Genomic DNA, 20,352 nt, shown 5'->3' with positions numbered 1-20,352 from the left:
TGCTTGCAAAAAGTGGAGAAAACGCCCCAGCTGAAATTCTTCCGTAGGAGCCTTCTTGGATTCACACCAAGACACACATTTTCTCCAAATACGGTGGTAATGCTTCGCCGTTACCTCCTTTCTAGCTTTAAGTAGAGTTGGGATGACTTCCCCGGGAATACCCTTTCTGGCTAGGATTTGGCGTTCAACCGCCATGCCGTCAAACGCAACCGCGGTAAGTCCTGGAACACGCACGGCCCCTGCTGTAACAGGTCCTCTCTTAGAGGAAGAGGCCAGGGATCTCCTGTGAGCAATTCCTGAAGATCTGGATACCAGGCCCTCCGTGGCCAATCTGTAACAACGAGTATCGCCTGAACCCTTGTTCTTCTTATGATCCTTATCACCTTTGGGATGAGTGGAAGTGGAGGGAACACATAGACCGACTGAAACACCCACGGTGTCACCAGTGCGTCCACTGCTATTGCTTGAGGGTCCCTCGACCTGAAACAATATGTCTGAAGCTTCTTGTTGAGGCGAGACGCCATCATGTCTATTTGAGGAAGTCCCCAACGACTTGTCACTTCTGCAAAGACCTCTTGATGAAGACCCCACTCTCCGGGATGGAGATCGTGTCTGCTGAGGAAGTCTGCTTCCCAGTTGTCCACTCCTGGAATGAAGACCGCTGACAGAGTGCTTGCATGCTTTTCCGCCCAGCGAAGAATCTTGGCGGCCTCCGCCATTGCTGCTCTGCTCCTTGTTCCGCCCTGGCGGTTTACGTGCGCCACGGCTGTAATGTTGTCCGTCTGAATCAGGACGGGCAGGCCGCGATGAAGCTGTTCCGCTTGCCGAAGGCCGTTGTAGATGGCCCTTAACTCCAGCACGTTTATGTGCAGACAGGCTTCCTGGCTTGACCATTTTCCCTGGAAATTCTGTCCCTGTGTGACCGCTCCCCAACCTCGGAGACTCGCGTCCGTGGTCACCAGAACCCAATCCTGGATCCCGAACCTGCGACCCTCTAGAAGGTGAGAGCTCTGGAGCCACCACAGGAGAGAAACCCTGGCCCCGGGGGACAGGCTTATCTTCCGGTGCATGTGCAGATGGGACCCGGCCCACTTGTCCAGCAGGTCCCACTGAAAAGTTCTTGCATGGACTCTGACAAACGGAATGGCCTCGTAGGCCGCCACCATTTTCCCCAGCACTCGAGTGCAGTGATGAATCGACACTCTTGGCGGTTTCAGAAGTTCCTTGACCATGTTCTGGAGTTCCTGAGCCTTTTCCAACGGGAGAAAGATCCTCTGCCGTTCCGTGTCCAGAATCATGCCCAAAAACAACAGCCGTGTTGTCGGAATCCACTGCGACTTTGGTAAATTTAGGAGCCAACTATGTTGTTGCAGCACCTTCAGGGAGAGAGCAACGCTTTTTAGTATCTGCTCACTTGACCTCGCCTTTATCAGGAGATTGTCCAAGTATGGGATAATTGTGACCCCTTGCTTGCGCAGGAGTACCATCATTTCCGCCATTACTTTGGTGAAAATCCTCGGGGCCGTGGAAAGACTAAACGGAAAGGTCTGAAATTGGTAGTGACAATCCTGAACAGCGAACCTCAGGAACGCTTGATGAGGATATATGGGGACATGTAGGTATGCATCCTTTATGTCGACTGACACCATAAAATCTCCCCCCCCCCCCCCTACCCCAGACTGGAGATCACAGCTCGGAGAGATTCCATCTTGAATTTGAATCTTTTTAAATACAGGTTGAGGGATTTTAAGTTCAGAATCGGTCTGACCGAGCCATCCGGCTTCGGGACCACGAACAGGGTTGAATAGAACCCTGTCCCCTGTTGTAACGGAGGTACCGTGACAATGACTTGCTGCTGACACAGCTTTTGTATTGACGCACACACTACCTCTCTTTCCGGAAGAGAAGCTGGCAAGGCCGATTTGAAAATCGGTGTGGAGGCACGTCTTGAAACTCCGGTTTGTATCCTTGGGACACAATTTTCAGTACCCAAGGATCCAGGCTCGAGAGAACCCAGACCCGACTGAAGAGCTGAAGACGTGCCCCCACCGGTGCGGACTCCCGTAGGGGAGCCCCAGCGTCATGCGGTGAATTTGGCAGAAGCCGGGGAGGACTTCTGCTCCTGGGAGCCTGCCACAGCCGGCGATCTTTTTCCTTTTCCCTTACCTCTTGCCGCAAGGAAGGATGACCCACATCCTTTCTGGAATTTTTGCGACCGAAAGGACTGCATCTGGTATTGAGGCGTTTTCTTTTGCTGTGGAGGGACAAAAGGCAGAAAAGAGGACTTACCCGCGGTAGCTGTAGAAACCAGGTCCGCGAGGCCTTCACCAAACAAAACTCCACCCTTATAGGGCAGAGCCTGCATAGCCTTCTTAGAATCAGCATCACCATTCCATTGATGAGTCCACAACGCCCTCCTAGCCGAGACCGCCATGGCATTGGCCCTTGATCCCAAGAGGCCAATATCCCTCGCAGTCTCCTTTAGATAGACTGCAGCATCCCTGATATGACCCAGTGTCAACAGCACTCTATCTCTATCCAGGGTGTCCATTTCAGCTGACAATGTATCTGCCCACTCTTCAATAGCGTTACTCACCCATGCCGCTGCCACGGCCGGCCTGAGCAGCGTACCTGTCGTGACATAAATAGATCTCAGGGTAGCTTCCTGCCTACGATCAGCCGGATCCTTAAGGGCCGCCATCTCAGGGGACGGTAGCGCCACCTCCTTGGACAAGCGTGATAGAGCTTTGTCCACCGTGGGTGTTGACTCCCACCTAACCCTATCCTGAGAAGGAAACGGGTATGCCATAGCAATTCTCCTGGGAATCTGCCACCGTTTGTCCGGAGTTTCCCAGGCCCCGGTGCCGACGGGGTCACTCCCTCATTCTGGTCAGCCCCCACACGAGCCTCCTCCTGGGAAAAGCATTCAGCCTCAGACATGCCGACACACGCGTACCGACACCCCCAAACACACTGGGCTAAAGGGGACAGACCCACAGTAAGGCCTTTCAGAGAGACAGAGAGGAAGATTGCCAGCTCACACCCAGCACCCCACCGGTCTGAAGAATGAAACAATGCCCCAGACCTATAAGCGCTGTTATATATTAATAATAATAATAACCAACACCAATTTTAGTGCCCCCCCCCCCTCGTTTTTATCACCCTGTTACTTGTGCCAGCAGTGAAGGGCCAGGAGCAGCGTCTCTGCAGCAAGCTGTGGAGATAAAATGGCGCTGGTTAGAGCTGGAGGACGAAGCCCCGCCCCCTACATGGCACGCTTCCGTCCCGCAATTTTTTACACTGGCGGGGGTCCTCTGATAGTGCCTCCGTACTCCACATACATGCCAGTTACACATAATGAGGTTTTTATTGCTGCCCAGGGCGCCCCCCCTGCGCCCTGCACCCATGCCTGGCCTATGTGTGTGGGAGCAATGGCGCGCAGCGCGACCGCTGCGCGGTACCTCAGGAAGACTGAGGTCTTCTGCCCAGTGGCGTAACTAGAAATTTTTCTCCCCCAAGCCAAAAAATTCTTCGGCGCCCCCCCCCCCCCCATAATTGGCAGTAGGAAAGGGACAAATAGGCGCGCGCCGCCAAAAAGGGGTGTGGCTTCATTGAAATGGGCGTGGATTCGCATAAAGGGGCGCGTCATTGCAGGAAAAGACTACCTTATACCCCAGTTTTGCAACCTGCACGCCCAGACGTTAGCCACCACAGGAAAGAAAAATAATCCTGATTCATGCCCCTTACATTATTTGTCATTTTTCCTCCTTATAGTAATGCCCAGTATACATTATGCCACATACTGCAATGGCCCTTAGACATTATGCCACACACAATAATGCCCATGACACAATATGCACACACCGTAATGCCCCCGACACATTATGCCACACACCGTAATGCCTGTGACACATTATGACAGGAATCGCAATGCCCGTTATACATTATGCTACACACTGCAATGCCCCTGATACATTATAGCACATACAATGTCTGTGACACATTATGACACACACCGCAATGACCCTGAGACATTATACCACATACCACAATGATCGTGATATAGTATACAACACACCGTAATGCCTGACACATTATGACACACACCGCAATGTCCGTGATACATTATGCCACACACCGTAATGCCCATTACACATTAAGTTCTACAGTAAGGCTTCTAATTACTTTTAAATTACCTGCTCGTTGCCAGGGGTTTCATGCTCTTGGTTCCATGCACGGTGCCAGGGATTTTCATGCTCAGGGTGTCATGCTCGTTGCCAGGGGTTTCATGCACTGGGTGTCATGCTCGTTGCTAGGGGGTAGTGCTTGTTGGTAGGGCCGTGCCCCCAGTGCCACATATGCCCCCAGTGCCAGATATTCCCCCACAGTGCCAGGTACATGCCCCCAGTGCCAAATATACCCCCCCCCCAGTGCCACATATGCCCCCAGTGCCAGATATTCCCCCACAGTGCCAGGTATATGCCCCCAGTGCCAGATATTCCCCCACAGTGCCACATATGCCCCCTCAGTGCCTGCTCCCCCCAATGCCAGATATTCCCCCACAGTGTTAGGTATTTGCCCCCAGTGCCAGATATTCCCCCACAGTGCCACATATGCCCCCTCAGTGCCTGCTCCCCCCAGTGCCAGATATTCCCCCACAGTGCCAGGTATATGCCCCCAGTGCCAGATATTCCCCCACAGTGCCACATATGCCCCCTCAGTGCCTGCTCCCCCCAGTGCCAGATATTCCCCCACAGTGCCAGGTATATGCCCCCAGTGCCAGATATTCCCCCACAGTGCCAGGTATATGCCCCCAGTGCCAGATATTCCCCCACAGTGCCACATAAGCCCCCTCAGTGCCTGCTCCCCCCAGTGCCAGATATTACCCCACAGTGCCTGCTCCCCCCAGTGCCAGATATTCCCCCACAGTGCCAGGTATATGCCCCCAGTGCCAGATATTCCCCCACAGTGCCACATAAGCCCCCTCAGTGCCTGCTCCCCCCAGTGCCAAATCTTCCCCCACAGTGCCAGGTATATGCCCCCAGTGCCAGATATTCCCCCACAGTGCCACATAAGCCCCCTCAGTGCCTGCTCCCCCCAGTGCCAGATATTGCCCCACAGTGCCAGGTATATGCCCCCAGTGCCAGATATTCCCCCACAGTGCCGCCAGGTACATGCCCTCAGTGCCAGATATTCCCCCACAGTGCCTGCTCCCCTATTCCCCCCCCCCGCCGCTCCTTTGTGTTGGAGGGACACGGAGGGCACAGCGCGCGCCTCTCCCGTGTCCTTCCTGGCTCTCCTGCGGGTCTAATAAAGGAAGTGCCGGTTCGTGAGCCAATCAGAGCTCACGAACGGCACTTCCTTTATTAGACCGGCCGGAGAGCCAGGAGGGACACTGGAGAGGCGCGCGCGGTGCCCTCCGTGTCCCTCCAACACAGCAGCGGAGGGAAGGAGACCGCAGATTGACATGCGGACGCTCGTCCACATGTCAATCTGTTCTAAGTCAGTGGCGCCCCCGCAGCCCCTCGCCCCCAAGCCACCGCGAGGACTGCGGGGGCAGTAGTTACGCCACTGCTTCTGCCGCCTTCACTGAAGTCTTCTTTGCTTCGGTTACTCACCTGTCTTCTTACTTCTGGCTCTGTGAGGGGGACGGCGCGCGGCTCCGGGAACGAGCAGCTAGGTGACCCAAGTGATCAGACCCTCTGGAGCTAATGGTGTCCAGTAGCCTAAGAAGCAGAGCCTTTCAACTTACAGAAGTAGGTCTGCTTCTCTCCCCTCAGTCCCTGTTGCCAGCAGTGCTCCCTGAAAATAAAAAAACCTAACAAAAGTATTTTTAGAGAAACTCTGTAGAGCTCCCCTAGTGTGTGACCAGTCTCCTCTGGGCACAGAATCTAACTGAGGTCTGGAGGAGGGGCATAGAGGGAGGAGCTAGTTCACGCCTATTAAAGTCTTAAAATGCCCATGTCTCCTGCGGATCCCGTCTATACCCCATGGTCCTTTTGGAGTCCCCAGCATCCTCTAGGACGAAGGAGAAAGACCAGCCAATCAGCTCCTAACTGCAATATCACAGGCTGTGCTTAAAAAATGTCAGTCAGGAACTGATTGGCTGGTACTTTTTCACTCTCCATTTTATCACTTTCCAAGCGATGTTGCATCTGACTCATAAAGTGGAGACCCATAAAGTGATAAAGAGTGATAAAGTACCAGCTGCCTCACTGTCATGTCACAGGCTGCCTTTGAAAAATGACAGAAGCTGGTTGGCTGGTTATTTATCACTCTTTATCCGTCTCCACTTTAGCTCTTGTTAAGGTTTAATACAATTGGGCCATAATGTGAGAGTGCAGTAAATGTGCAGGGTGCTGTGCATAGTTGAAAACATATATAGAACATTTAGGAAAAACATAACTACATATAAAGTACTATAAAATTACAAGAATTAAAAAATAGGAGGAAAAAGTGCTGGTATAGCGCAGCTCTGAGTACCTCCACAAAAAGCACTGTAAATAACTAAACTAATTGGTTACTATGGATTACAGCTTCTTTATTGCAGACCCAGTTTTCAGATACGTCCCTCACTATATATGCTGGGTATGGTCATTATAAATAAGGAAGCTTACAACTAGAGAAGTGTTAGTACATGTCTCCTGCCAGATAGAGAAAGCAATCACCTTGTCCTCAGATAATCATTAAATAGTTTCACTTTTGCTATCAGTGACTCCCATTGACAAAGGATTTCTAATGGGGTTTGAGCATTTTCTCACTAATACCCCTTTCACATCGCACAAATAACCCGGTACCGACACGGCATATTGCCGTGTCGAACCGGGTCAGTGTGCGATGTGAAAGCACACTGGGCGATTTAGCGGGTCGCCTGACCCGGTAAATCAACCCGGTAAAAAAGAAGGGTTTTACCCGGGTTGATTACCGGGTCAGGTGCGGTGTGAATGGGAGCCGTGTCGATGCGACACGGTTCCCATTCACAAGATAGGGAGAGGCGGCGCTGGAGATGAGCTCATCTCCCGACGCCGCCTCCACCCCTGCTGCTGCTGCGGCCTCCGTTGTCATGGCAACCGACCCGGTATATTGCCGGGTCGGGAAGCCTGCAACGGAGCGCAAATGCCGGATCCCACCCGGTAAGTACACGTTTGTCTTACCGGGTAGGACCCGGCGTTTGCGGTGTGAATGCAGCTTAATAGTTTCATTAGGGACTACACCAGTCAGCTTTACAACTTTCTCTAAATGTGTGTTGCCTTGCACCATTTATCAGCTCCATAATTGTTAAGCTGGTACCCCTCCTGCTGTGACAATCAGTCTCAGACTAGGCAGTGCTGCATTAGTGCCCATATATGGAGATGTGGCTTACAATAGATCAAAAATTAGGATTTCCATTTTTTTTTTTTAAAGTGATATATGAAAGGTGTTGGTTGTAAAATGGAAGAATTCTCACGTATTCGTACACTGACATACACGTAAATTGCATTCAACTTGGATTAGGCATCATGTGCCAGTGCAGGGCCGGCTCAAGGCCTACTAGTACCCCGAGCGAGAAATTTTTAATCAGTGCGCGTGCCAAAGGTGTGCACGCTCCAGGGAAAATAGCTGTGGCCTCGCAACTTTATATTATGATATCAAACTATATATATATATATATATATATATAGTCACCACCCTCTACACACACACAATTACCAGTAGTTCAGTGCCAGATACACATTTGCCCCAATAGTACCAGATACACCTATGCCCCCAATACTGCCAGATACACATAATGACCCCAGCAGTGCAGTGCCAGATACACATACGCCCCCTGTAGTACCAGATACACATATGCCCCCAGTAGTTCAGTGCCAGATACACATTTGCCCCAATAGTGTCAGATACACATATGCCCCCAATACTGCCAGATGCACATAATGACCCCAGTAGTGCAGTGCCAGATACACATACGCCCCCAGTAGTGCAGGTACACATATGCCCCCAGTAGTTCAGTGCCAGATACACATTTGCCCCCAATAGTGCCAGATACACATATGCCCCCAGTAGTGCAGTGCCAGATATACATATGCTCCCAATCTGCTGAGATCACAGTGCACATCTGCAAGAGTGCTGCTGCAGTCCCGCTCACACTGAGAACTTTGCTGCAGAGTGATTGACAGGAAGTGGCCATTTGGAGGTGTTAGCGGGGATTTTAAGGGGAGTGGCTGTTTTGAATAACCCCTGAAGTATACCAGAACAGACTTCACAAAATGGAGCAAGGAAACGTGTGATTCCTACAATAAATATCCTAAGGACAGCACAGGGGATGCCACTTGGGTGTTCTGGATAACAGACAATACGTTTTGGGGATTCACAGTGACTTGATTTGCAGAAACACTTGAAATTAAAATAAACATAAAACAAACAGACATGCATGTATAGAATCATTGTATAATGGAGCATGTATGTACAGCAGCAAATATGACAAGGCAGCAGCTCTGGAGTATAATTTGCTAGAATTGCAGAAACCGAATATTATGAACAGATGAATGAGCTGGATGTCATTTTACCAAGATGTACCAGGTTAGATTGCAGATAGCAGATGAGAGTATGACGCTTGAGCACGGTCCAGAACAGAACGGAATGTAACAATAAGAATTCAGAAATCACACAGGTAATCATGGCAGGTAGTGGCAGGTTTCAGACTCAAAGGGTGGAATTCAAATGTTTGAAAAGTCGGTTGGGAGTCTGTTTTTTCCTGTCTATATCCCAACTGACTTTTCAAACATTTGAATGACATAAAGCGTAACCATAATGCAGAGGCAGCAGTCCAGGCAAGAAATGTAGACAAGTAGTCAGCGTTTGGGTGAGGTGAGGGAGAGGCGGGGGAGTGAGGCAGATGTGTCAGGACAGTTTTGTGGGCTTTCTCTAGTCAACATGGTGGGCCTAATTCAGATCCTGTTGGATCTAAATCGCATAACGTAAAGTACCGTGGGTCACGCAGCCGGCTGATGGTGTCACAGGTGATCTGATGCTGCATCCTCGGAAGCTGCTTGGATCACTAATGCAAGCAGGAAGCGTCTACTTATACCAGACACCTCCTGCTGCATTACCATATATTTGTGGGACACCCACAAATACTAAGGCAGGAGCCCCTGAATATATGCTATTGGAGATATCTGATACAGTCCCATGTTTTTGCTACAGAATGAGTAGCATTGGCACTTCCATTAGGCAGGATTATCCCAGGGCAGACACTTCCATTAGGCAGCTTCAGACTGCCTAAAGGTTCTAGTACATGAGGTGTAGGCCCTCTGAGTCTGCCTTTGAAAAAAATGAAGAATGTCTCTGACATCCATATTTTGCTTATTGCTTGTGACAGCTCCTGCCATGGCAGCTCCACCTATTATTAATTGATTTATTTATACTGGCTGCAACTTGCTCCTCTGACCATCAGTGTTATCAGCCAAGTGCAGCAGACCCTCTGTATTAATAGGTGCTGGGGGAGGGGGTGTTAATGAGTGCTGGGGGTGAATAAATTATTAGGTGATGTGAATGGAGGTATCTGGGTGCTGTGAGAGGGCATTTAATGGGTGCTGGGGTAAATAGATTAATAGGTACTGTGTGGATGAAATGGATATTGTATTTGAGAAGAACAAGTTCATTAGTGCTGAGTGTGTCAATTGATTAATAGGTGATGAGTGCTGACAGGCTGGACAGACTTGTTAGTGGGTGCTGATTGTGTGAATTGATTAATTCATTCTTTAGGGGATTGGGTTGACAGGTGATGTGGTAAATGGATAAATGGGTTCTTGCTGGAGGGGGACATTAAAGGGTTCTGATAGTATAAATGAATGTGTTAACTGGTGCTCGGAGGGTAAAGTGATAGATTCTTAGAGAGGAATGAGTTAATGGATGTTGGTTGTGAGAAGTTAACAGATTCTGAGTGTGGGAGGAATTGGTATTTGGGTTTGATGGGGGTGAAGGTGATTGGGTGCTCTGATTCTGCAACAAAGTGTATTATATTTACAGATGTGCATATAACAAATAGCTCACCCTGTTGTTAAAGACTTTGGTAAACACAAAAGTGTGGTTTTATGTAAATGCTTTGAAATAGTGTATTGGGGAATTAGGGGTGGCAGTATGAAGCTTTGCCTATGGCAGAGTTTCTTAAACTTCGCCATAATAGTCCAGGTTTTAAGCATATCAGTCCAAATGGTTATATCAATTGGCCATTACAGTCCAGATGGTTAAATCAATTGACTAAGGTACAAATTAAGTCACCTCTCCTCAAGCAAGGATATCTTTAAAACCTGGACTGTAATGGCAAAGTTTGGGTAGCTCTGTCGTAGGTTACCTAGAAACCTTGCACCGCCACTCCTTCAGACATTGTAGACTATAGGCTACATATTGCAAAACTGATGATCCCGCATTTGCAGTGGCTTGGCTGGGTCCCGAACTTGGAAGATTCTTCAGTTGTTGACAGCCTGGAACCGTGTTGTGTGTTTAGGCACCGCAGCCAGTAGTTTCTATTTTGGTGTGAGTGGACCAGGCACTTCATAGAAAATATTTCAGACACTCAAACCTAGAGATGAGTGGATCTGGTTCCTTGAGAACTGAAACCCCCCCCGAACTTTACAGTCTGAGTCAGGATCCAAGCCCGTCTCGGGTTTTCCCGCCTGCCTCGATTACATCATCGAGGCAAAACGGCATCATCCCGCTGTCAGATTCTCACGGGTTTTGGATTCTATATAAGTCGCTGGTGATCGGCGCCATCTTCACTTCGGCATTGGAGAGTGTACTGGACATACGTGTCCGTCTCAGTACAATGTCTGCCTGGCATGGCGTGGGGCGGGTGTTCTGTCTGCTGTATCTGAAAGGGGTGCTCTTTCTGCTGTATTTGAAAGGGGTGCTCTGCTGTATTAGTCCCGGGGTGCCCTGTCTGCTGTATCAGTCCCGGGGTGCCCTGTCTGCCGTAGCAGTCCTGGGGTGCTCTGTCTGCTGTATCAGTCCCAGAGTACTCTGTCTGCTGTATAAGTCCAAGGGTGCCCTGTCTGCTGTATCAGTCTCGGGGTGCCATGTCTGCTGTATCAGTCCCAGGGGGCCCAGTCTGTTGTATCAGTTCCGGGGTGCTGTATCAGCTAGGGGTGACCTGTCTGCTGTATCTGAAAGGGGTGATCTGTCCGTCCATCCAGGGGCTCTGCCCCAGTGTAAAATAAAATAATAAAAGCTAAGAAGAAAAAGCCTAACATGATAATTATAATAAAAACATTTATTTGCTTGTGCTATACCCCAGTGTACTATAAAATTGTAATTTTATTTTCATAAGTACTGTGACACTGTCGGTCAGACCGCAGTATAGTATTTCCTACTCATACACGTATTGTGCGACGCTGTCAGTGAAGTCAACCGTAGTGTGTAATTATTATTATATACATTTCTGACTCATTTGTGCGACGCTGTCGGTTAACTCAACCGCAGTGTGTAATTATTATTATATACATTTCTGACTCATTTGTGTGATGCTATCATTGAAGTCAACTGCAGTGTGTAATTATTTATTATATATTTCTGACTAATTTGTGCGACAAAGTCGGTGAAGGTCAACCCCACTTTGTGTTGATAGAAATGGAGGCTACTAACAGTACTGAAGCTGCTGCCACTAGTCATGACATTGCCAATGCAAGTCCATCAACATGATCTGCTAAGGCAGATGCCCTTTGGGAATAGAGGGCTTAGGCCGGGGTATGTAAAATCCCTTTAATTTCAGAGTGGTAAAGAAAAAAAATCAAAAGGAAAGTTAGCTGCAGAGGCAGTAAGACAAACTACACATTCAGAATCAGAACCATCAGACATTCTTGAGGAATATTTAGGGGTGTCCACATCAGCTGACATTTCTCACACTGTCCTCATAGAGAAGCCTCTTTCACCTCCTTCCATTATTTCTGAACCATCTGAACATATAGGGAGCAGTACAAGTAAAGATGGTGATGATGAATCTGATGAGGAGGACATAATACAAATTGAGGATTCGTGTGTGGAAGTGGGACAGGATGAGGGGGATATGTGTGTACTATCTGACAGTGAGGATATTGATGATGATGTCATTTGTGTAAGTCAGCCACCAGTGGCTGCAGTTGTTGACCGTGATAAAAAGAAAGCCATTGCGATGCCTGAGCATAAGACCAAAAAGCCACCTCTTGGGTGTGGGATTATTTTTTTCCAATCCTGACAATGTTTATGAAAGCATGTGCTCCATTTGTGAGGGCAAATTTAGTTGAGGTAGGAACGTTAGTCATCTAGGCACCTCCTCCAATTTCTTCATTTGCGGTGAAGACATAAAATTTATTGTACAAGATTATGATGCAATTAACACCTCATCATCAACATCCTCACAGTAATTATTAACGGAGGAAGTCCTTCTAAAAAAGTAATACAACATAAGGGTGGGTGGAAGGGCCCAAGGACAATTCCATCTTGCACCTTATTTCTTTACATTATGTGCTCTTTGGAGCATTTTTTGGGCATAGTTTATAAAACTGCCATCCTGTCTGCCACTGCAGTGCCACTCCTAGATGTGCCAGGTGTTTGTGCCACACACTTCTGTCACTTAGTTTAGTCATCCAGCTTCCTCGGTGCAACATTTTGGCCTAAACTGGATAAAAACAATATTGTGAGCTGTGAGGTGTTCAAAATAGACTGGAAATGAGTGTAAATTAATGTTATTGAGGTTAATACTGTAGGAACAAAAACTGGCCCACATTTTGTGATTGTAGCTGTTTTTATGATAAAACATGAGGAAAAAACAAAACCAAAACCAAAACCTGAAAAATGGCCGGGTGCACGTCTCTACGAATCAGTCGCTGTCACAGTGGAGCCTACAATATATGTCCCTCACTCAGCATTGAACCACTAAAACTTCAAATACAGTAGAAGGTGATAAACACCCCCTTGCTGCATTTGCGATCCCAACGCTGAGACCGGCGTTGCAGCCTGGGATCAACATCATGACTGATGGTCGGTATGTTCCCTGCAAACAGCCAGCCAAGTAAGCCTCAGCTTAAGCAGGCTGGCTGTTGCATGGGGCCTTGTGAAGACTAGAAATCCAGCAATGCAAACCTACAGAAACATTGGGAGAACATACAAACACAACACAGATAATGCTTTGGTCTGGAATTTAACTCATATCCTCTGGACTGTGAGCCAGTAATGCTAAATACTATGTCAATCGTGCTGCCATACATCTCAGACATCTCCACAAGTACATAATATGCTGTCAGACCCCTCCACGTGCCCTTAACCAACATCCTCATTCTCCTTATATAATCAGACTCCTGTACATGCCCCTTATATGCTGTCAGACTCCTCCACATACTTATTTTGTTCCATCACTCCCCTCCAAATGCCCTTTACATGACATTAGATCCATCCAGATGTTACTCCCTGCCATATAACATACGTCTTCAATTGGTGGCTCCAGAGAGTTCTCCATGAGTTGGCTTCTTCGTCCTCTCACTGGTTGGCTCAGGTAACGCTGTGAGCATCACAGTCTTTCTCAGAATCTGTCTATAGTAGTTATGCTCTTGTACCAACCATTTGCAGCTATAAAAAGTTAAATAACATATACAGTATCCCATCTAGATTATGTGCCAAGAAGACCAACCTTCGAGAATAATTTTATATAGTTTTTTATTTTTATAAAGATGTTTAAACATCTACCCTCTCATGCTTGTGATATCATTGGTATGTTAACAAAGCTTGTCCTTTCTACAATCCACTCAGCAGCTGTGTAGCCATAAAGTCTGTTTAACTAACAAGCATTGCTTCACACACTACCTTGCCAATTGGCAAGCATTGTGCCTTTAAAATATGAATATTGTTCTTTCTTTGCAAACTCTTAATTTGTACTGTAATTTGAATTTATGTTTCTGCTGTAACATCGATGTTGGATTTTACTTCTGAACAAAATAATCCGTTAAAAGATCTTTCCCGCTACGCCATCAGGGGAGGTGTTGGAAAAAGCATACATTTCCATGTACAATTATATGAAGTTGTCTATCAACTTAATTGTCTTTGTCGTAAAATCAGCACTTCATTGATATTTTATTCAATAGCTGTTAATGTACTTTAATGTCATTTTATGTGTTTAATCATAAGTGTATTTCTGTTTGTGTAATGCAGAAAATTCCAGACATTCCAGATTATTCTTCAGCCTACAAGAAATGTCATTCACAGTTTACAGACACAGCAGACTACAGGAGACATGGTAGAAATACCTGGCAAGATGAAAGTGGAATATATGGCAATAATAAAATGAAACATCAGGTGTTTAAACCAACCTGCCCTATTACACCACATCTGTGAAGATAAAATCTGATACAATTTGGCATGTATCTGCATATCTGTCATTTTATCTCATTCTAAAATTTTAACAGCATTGCATATAATCTTGGCCTATATTAAAGAGGAGTACAGTATTCTGAGGAGACAGAATGGAAAAACTGGAAGGCCTACATTTGATGAATTACACAAGCAAATAAATTTAAATAATGAGGACAATACTTTGTTCCTTAATACAGTAGAATTTGAAAGAAAAGAATAATCAAAAGGTCATAATTAAAATGTTCACACTCAAAATTAAATGTATACTTAACGAAGTATACGTAACGATAAATGTATGCTTAACGAATAAAAATAAATGTATACTTAACGATAAGTGGGGGTAATTCTGAGTTGATCGCAGCAGCAAATTTGTTAGCAGTTGGGCAAAACCATGGTGGTCATTCCGAGTTGATCGCTAGCTGCTTTCGTTCGCGCGCAGCGATCAGGCAAAAAACGGCACCTCTGCGCATGCGTATGCGGCGCAATGCACACGCGCGTCGTACTAATACAATGAACGATGTAGTTTCACACAAGGTCTAGCGAAGCTTTTCAGTCGCACTGCTGGCCGCAGAGTGATTGACAGGAAGAGAGCGTTTCTGGGTGTCAACTGATCGTTTTTAGGGAGTGTTCGAAAAAACGCAGGCGTGCCAGGAAAAATGCAGGCGTGGCTGGGTGAATGCAGGGCGTGTTCGTGACGTCAAAACAGGAGCTGAACAGTCTGAAGTGATCGCAAGCGCTGAGTAGGTATTGAGCTACTCTAAAGCTGCACAAAAAAAGTTTGCCGCCGCTCTGCAATCCTTTCGTTCGCACTTCTGCTAAGCTAAAATACACTCCCAGTGGGAGGTGGCATAGCGTTTGCATGGCTGCTAAAAACTGCTAGCGAGCAAACAACTCGGAATGACCACCCATGTGCACTACAGAGGGGGCTGATATAACATGTTAGATTTGAGTGGGTTATTTTGTTTCTGTGTAGGGTAAATACTGGCTGCTTTATTTTTACATTGCAATTTAGATTTCAGTTAGAACACACCCCACCCAAATCTAATAGGCCCTACACACAGCGCAATCCGCCGCCGAGCTGCCCGACGGGGGATACGGGCGACCCGGTGGCGGGGGGTGGGGGGTGGGTGGCAGTGACGGGGGGAGTGAAGTTTCTTCACTCCCCCGTCACCCGGCTTCATAGCAGTGCATGCTAATATGGACGAGGTCGTCCATATTGGCCTGCATGCACAAGCGACGGGGCACCACCGATGAACGAGCGTGGGGCCGCGCATCGTTCATCACTTGTGCCTCCACACTGAAAGATATGAATGGTATCTCGTTCATTAACTCTCTCTGCACATGTGATGTATGCCCCCCTCAGTGCACATGGTTTTGCCCAACTGCTAACAAATTTGCTGCTGCGATCAAGTCTGAATTAGGCCCAAAGTGTACTTAACTGGGAACGATCTATTCCCAGTATGCTTGTGGAATGCTTATAACACACAATTAGTGCCAACTGTTACCCAACCCTTGCAGGAATAATATTGATAGACAAAACACAAACATTTCACCCCTTAATGAAACCAGGGATGTTCCAAAAACCATGTGTTTGGATTGGTTAAACACTGAATGCTTTGACAAATGTTTCTTCTGGATTTTGAACCAAACCTTAATTTGAATAGTGTAATTAAGCAGTGTTGCCTAAATGGAAGAATGAGATTTATTATTTTCGATATTTGAAATAGCAACTAGCCTGTTTCCCTATTTGGGTCAGTTGACCTACTCTGCAAAGAGATAAGTTGAAGCAAAAAAATGTTTACTATTATTTTCTTTATGTTCCATCCTGTAATGGTGATAACAGAAGAAGTGATGCAGTGATATAAGTATAGCCGTGCTCCTTAATTACTAGGGCAAACAGTGTCCCCTTTACATAGAAAATGTAGCAGTATGCATATCTATAGCACATGTAGGATGCATTGCCTTACGACTTTATTCAGCAAGGATTGCTGCTGTTGCTAAAAAGCAGTTCCTGCGATCAAATTGTTGCCGCACAGAAACAGAGAAAAAAACGTCCATTGCAGAAATTGTGAATGCATCGCAATGTGCGGTCTAATTGCAAAAACATAAGCAATTACCGGAACATCGAAGAAACGCAGGCTTCCTGTCAAACAGAGGCTGCATTGCGATTATGATCTGTACGCTATTTCTGTCGATATTCTCCTTGTGCATGCACAATGCGATTGCTACGCATGCACAGTGGTTCGATAATCGGACGGATTGAGAATCTCACATTTTGCAATCCAACCTGAATAAGGCCCTTAGAGCAGTATATCTATTGATTGACGTTCACTGTTCCTCTGACAAAATATGCTGTTTTTAACAAATATAAGGTTGTTGCAGGACAGTGTTTACTCTCTCAGACTGTGGGATTTCCTAATGTTGAACATTTTCAGGATGTATCATCAGCTTAGTGAAATGATTTCCTTCAGTTCATAAGTCATATAAGGGGAACTATGCTAGGATTATGTGGTCTTTTTAAAGCATGGTTGATAAAAAGAAAAAAAAACATAGCTATTTATAACGGGATGTAGTTATGTGACTGGTGGTCAGGAGATCGCCGGCCACATTACCTCCCACTACATCTCGCACCCTCACAATCCCGAAGGACAGCATGTCGACCAACAGGGACTATTCCCACTCGTGGGTGTCCATGACATCCATAGAGTGCGGTCGCCACCGAGACCGCAAGGGGCTTGTTGCATTCACGTGCCCCTCACCCCCCGTGCCGGAATTCCGCTGCAGGGATCACAAAGGAGGTATGCTAACCGGCGGTCTCATGACTGCAGGTCACACAATACACACCCGTTTATAACATACACAGATCAAAATGCCTGTAAGGATGACAATCACATATACCGTAGATCTGATGCTAGCAGTGTAATCTAAAACAGCATCACTGCTGATTACTTGTATCTTTCCAAACAAATCACATGAAGGGAGAAGTGACAATTGGGAAATTGTGAGATATCCTTAGAAGGACAAATGAGGCCTGATTCTGAGGAATACGCAATGCTGACGTTCACTTACCTGAGTGATTATTTGTTACTACGCATGTGCATACCTCCCAACATGACCCTCTCCAGGAGGGACAGTGCTTGCTCAGGCATGTACACGAGGGAGCACTTAGTATAACATTTCCATATTATAGCTCCAGCATCTCCTCCGATAGATGCAAATCCAGATGCAATAGCTTCTACCTTTAATTCAGGACCATATAGTGAGTATACAAGTATTTATATTGACATGTACTACCTACTTAAACATTGTTGCAGACAAATACACCCCTTCATTACAACAGTATTCTCTGGTGGGAATGAGTTTGCAAACTTTATTGTTAGACCTCATATATATATATATATATATACACACACACATATACATACACATATATCTTAGAAATAAAAATCTGTCTGATGGAGGTAAACTCCGAAGTTACTGAGCTGATTGCGATTATGGTGGCCAATCCCGGGATCGGGATCGGCAGGTTTCCAGGATTTTTGCCAAAAATTGGCCCTTATTCAATCCCATGATTGTGGCTTCCAATCCCGGAGATTTCAGGATTAGGAAGGCCCTTTGTTTTTTCAATGCCGGGCAGCGTTGAGCGGCCTCGGGAGGGTCAGACACTGCCTGGGTCCACCTGATCACCTGCCCCCGACTGTGCGCACTGCGCATCGTGACATGAAGTCAGAGGTCACACTGCGCGGCCAGTCACCCGGACCTCAACGCCTGTACCGGCCCACACCACACTTCACCTCACCTCCTCTTCGCTCCTTGCAGCAGGTGGACCCATCCTTTCTCCCATCTAGATGAGGGAGAATTATGGACTGGGCAGGGCGGAGAGGGGGAGGACAATGAAAAGGAACCAATCCTGGGAATTCTGGGATTGATAATTTTTGAATCTTGATTCCCGGGATTGAAAAAAATGGCCCAGGATTGTCAACCCTAATTGCAGTGCTTTTCTTCCATTGTGTAGGTAATTCTCCCAGGCAGGTTTTAGGCTAAGTATCATCAAGATCGGTCGTCAGGGGGCTGTGGACAGGGACTATATAAAAAAGGTGTGTTATAATGACAGAAATCCCACTAACATGATTGGACACACCAGATCACATGACAGTGCTTTTTTTCCTAAAGATCATTCAACTGAACTACTTCCAACTGACACAAAAAACCCTCACAGAGCCACAGCTGTATCACTCCACAGCTGTAAACACTAGCATCATTCACATAGACACTACTCACAGGAAAAAGCACATGCCTGCCTCACTGACAGCGGCGTTTCCCCGCCTCACTGATGGCGGCGCATTCCCGCCCCACTGACAGAGCATCGCTGCCTCACTGACAGCAGAGCATCCCGCCTCACTGATAGCAGCGCATCCCCACCTTACTGACAGCAATGCATCTCTGTATCACTGACAGCGGCACATCCCTGCTTCACTGACAGCAGCATATCGCAGCTTGACAGCAGTACATCACTGACAGCAGCACATGGCAACCTCCCCACAGCGCATCCCTGCTTTAATGACAGCAGCGCATCCCCACCTCACTGACAGCAGAGCATCCCTGCCTCACTGACAGCAGCTCCCCGCCTCACTGACGGCAGCACATCCCCGCATCACTCATGGCAACGCATCCCCGCCTCACTGACAGCAGAGCATCACCGCCTCACTGACAGTAGCGCATCCCTGCCTCACTAACAGCAGCTCCCTACCTCACTGACGGCAGCACATCCCTGCATCACTGACGGCAACGCATCCCCGCCTCACTGACAGCAGAGCATCACCGCCTCACTGACAGCAGAGCATCCCCGCCTCACTGACAGCAGCGCATCCCTGCCTCACTGACAGCAGCACATTACGCCCTCACTGACAGCAGCGCATCCCTGCCTCACTGACAGCAGCACATTACGCCCTCACTGACAGCAGCACATTACGCCCTCACTGACAGCAGCGCATCCCCGCCTCACTGACAGCAGAGCATCCCAACCTCACTGACAGCAGCGCATCTCCGCCTCACTGACAGCAGCACATCCCAACCTCAATGACAGCAGCATATCGCAGCCTGACAGCAACACGTCCCTGCCTCAATGACAGCAGCGCATCCCCTCCTCAATGACAGTGTGCATCTCCGCCTCACTGACAGCAGCACAGTGCATCCTGAAAGCAGCACATCACTGCCTCACTGACAGCTACACATCACAGCCTCACTGACAGCAGTATATAACTGCCTCACTGACAGCAGCACATCACCGCCTCTCTGCCAACAGCACATTGCCACCTCGCTGACAGTAGCACATCACTGCCCTACTGACGGCAGCACATCACTGCCCTACTGACGGCAGCACATCACTGCCCTACTGACGGCAGCACATCCCTGCCCTACTGACGGCAGCACATCCCTGCCCTACTGACGGCAGCACATCCCTGCCCTACTGACGGCAGCACATCCCTGCCCTACTCACGGCAGCACATCCCTGCCCTACTGACGGCAGCACATCCCTGCCCTACTGACGGCAGCACATCCCTGCCCTACTGACAGCAGCACATCCCTGCCCTACTGACAGCAGCACATCCCTCCCCTACTGACAGCAGCACATCCCTGCCATACTGACAGCAGCACATCACTGCCATACTGACAGCAGCACATCACTGCCATACTGACAGCAGCACATCACTGCCATACTGACAGCAGCACATCACTGCCATACTGACAGCAGCACAAAAGAAAAATGTAAAGAAATGTCAGAATTACTACGTAACTCGCAGCCTGAAAGCAGCACATCAATCCTCACCAAAGATAACTGGTGCAATGATGAACTGTTCAAAGAACATGAACAGGATTTTTATTTTCTTCTATACTGTATCTGTGTAACCCTACATCATCTCACGTAGAACTATTTTGTAACAACAAAGACCATTTTCTAAGATAGATATACCACTCCTGGGTGTGCGGTCA

General features: G+C 47.6%; 1 protein-coding gene across 3 annotated transcripts in view; it reads left to right on the top strand.

Moving 5' to 3' along the window:
• Positions 1–14,535, top strand: part of CFAP95 (cilia and flagella associated protein 95) — a 127,704-nt gene extending 113,169 nt beyond the window's left edge. For all 3 annotated transcript variants that reach the window (XM_063913899.1, XM_063913898.1, XM_063913897.1), the window contains one exon: positions 14,158–14,535. In XM_063913899.1, coding sequence (XP_063769969.1) covers positions 14,158–14,293 — 136 coding nt within the window. In that variant the 3' untranslated portion in view covers positions 14,294–14,535. The remainder of the gene's footprint in view (positions 1–14,157) is intronic.
• The last annotated feature ends 5,817 nt before the right edge of the window (positions 14,536–20,352 follow it).

This window comes from Pseudophryne corroboree, chromosome 1 (genome assembly GCF_028390025.1).
Source record: "Pseudophryne corroboree isolate aPseCor3 chromosome 1, aPseCor3.hap2, whole genome shotgun sequence".
Classification (NCBI taxonomy): Eukaryota; Metazoa; Chordata; class Amphibia; order Anura; family Myobatrachidae; genus Pseudophryne; species Pseudophryne corroboree.
The sequence above is the reverse complement of the archived record's forward strand: the minus strand, read 5'-3'. Positions and strand labels throughout refer to the sequence as shown.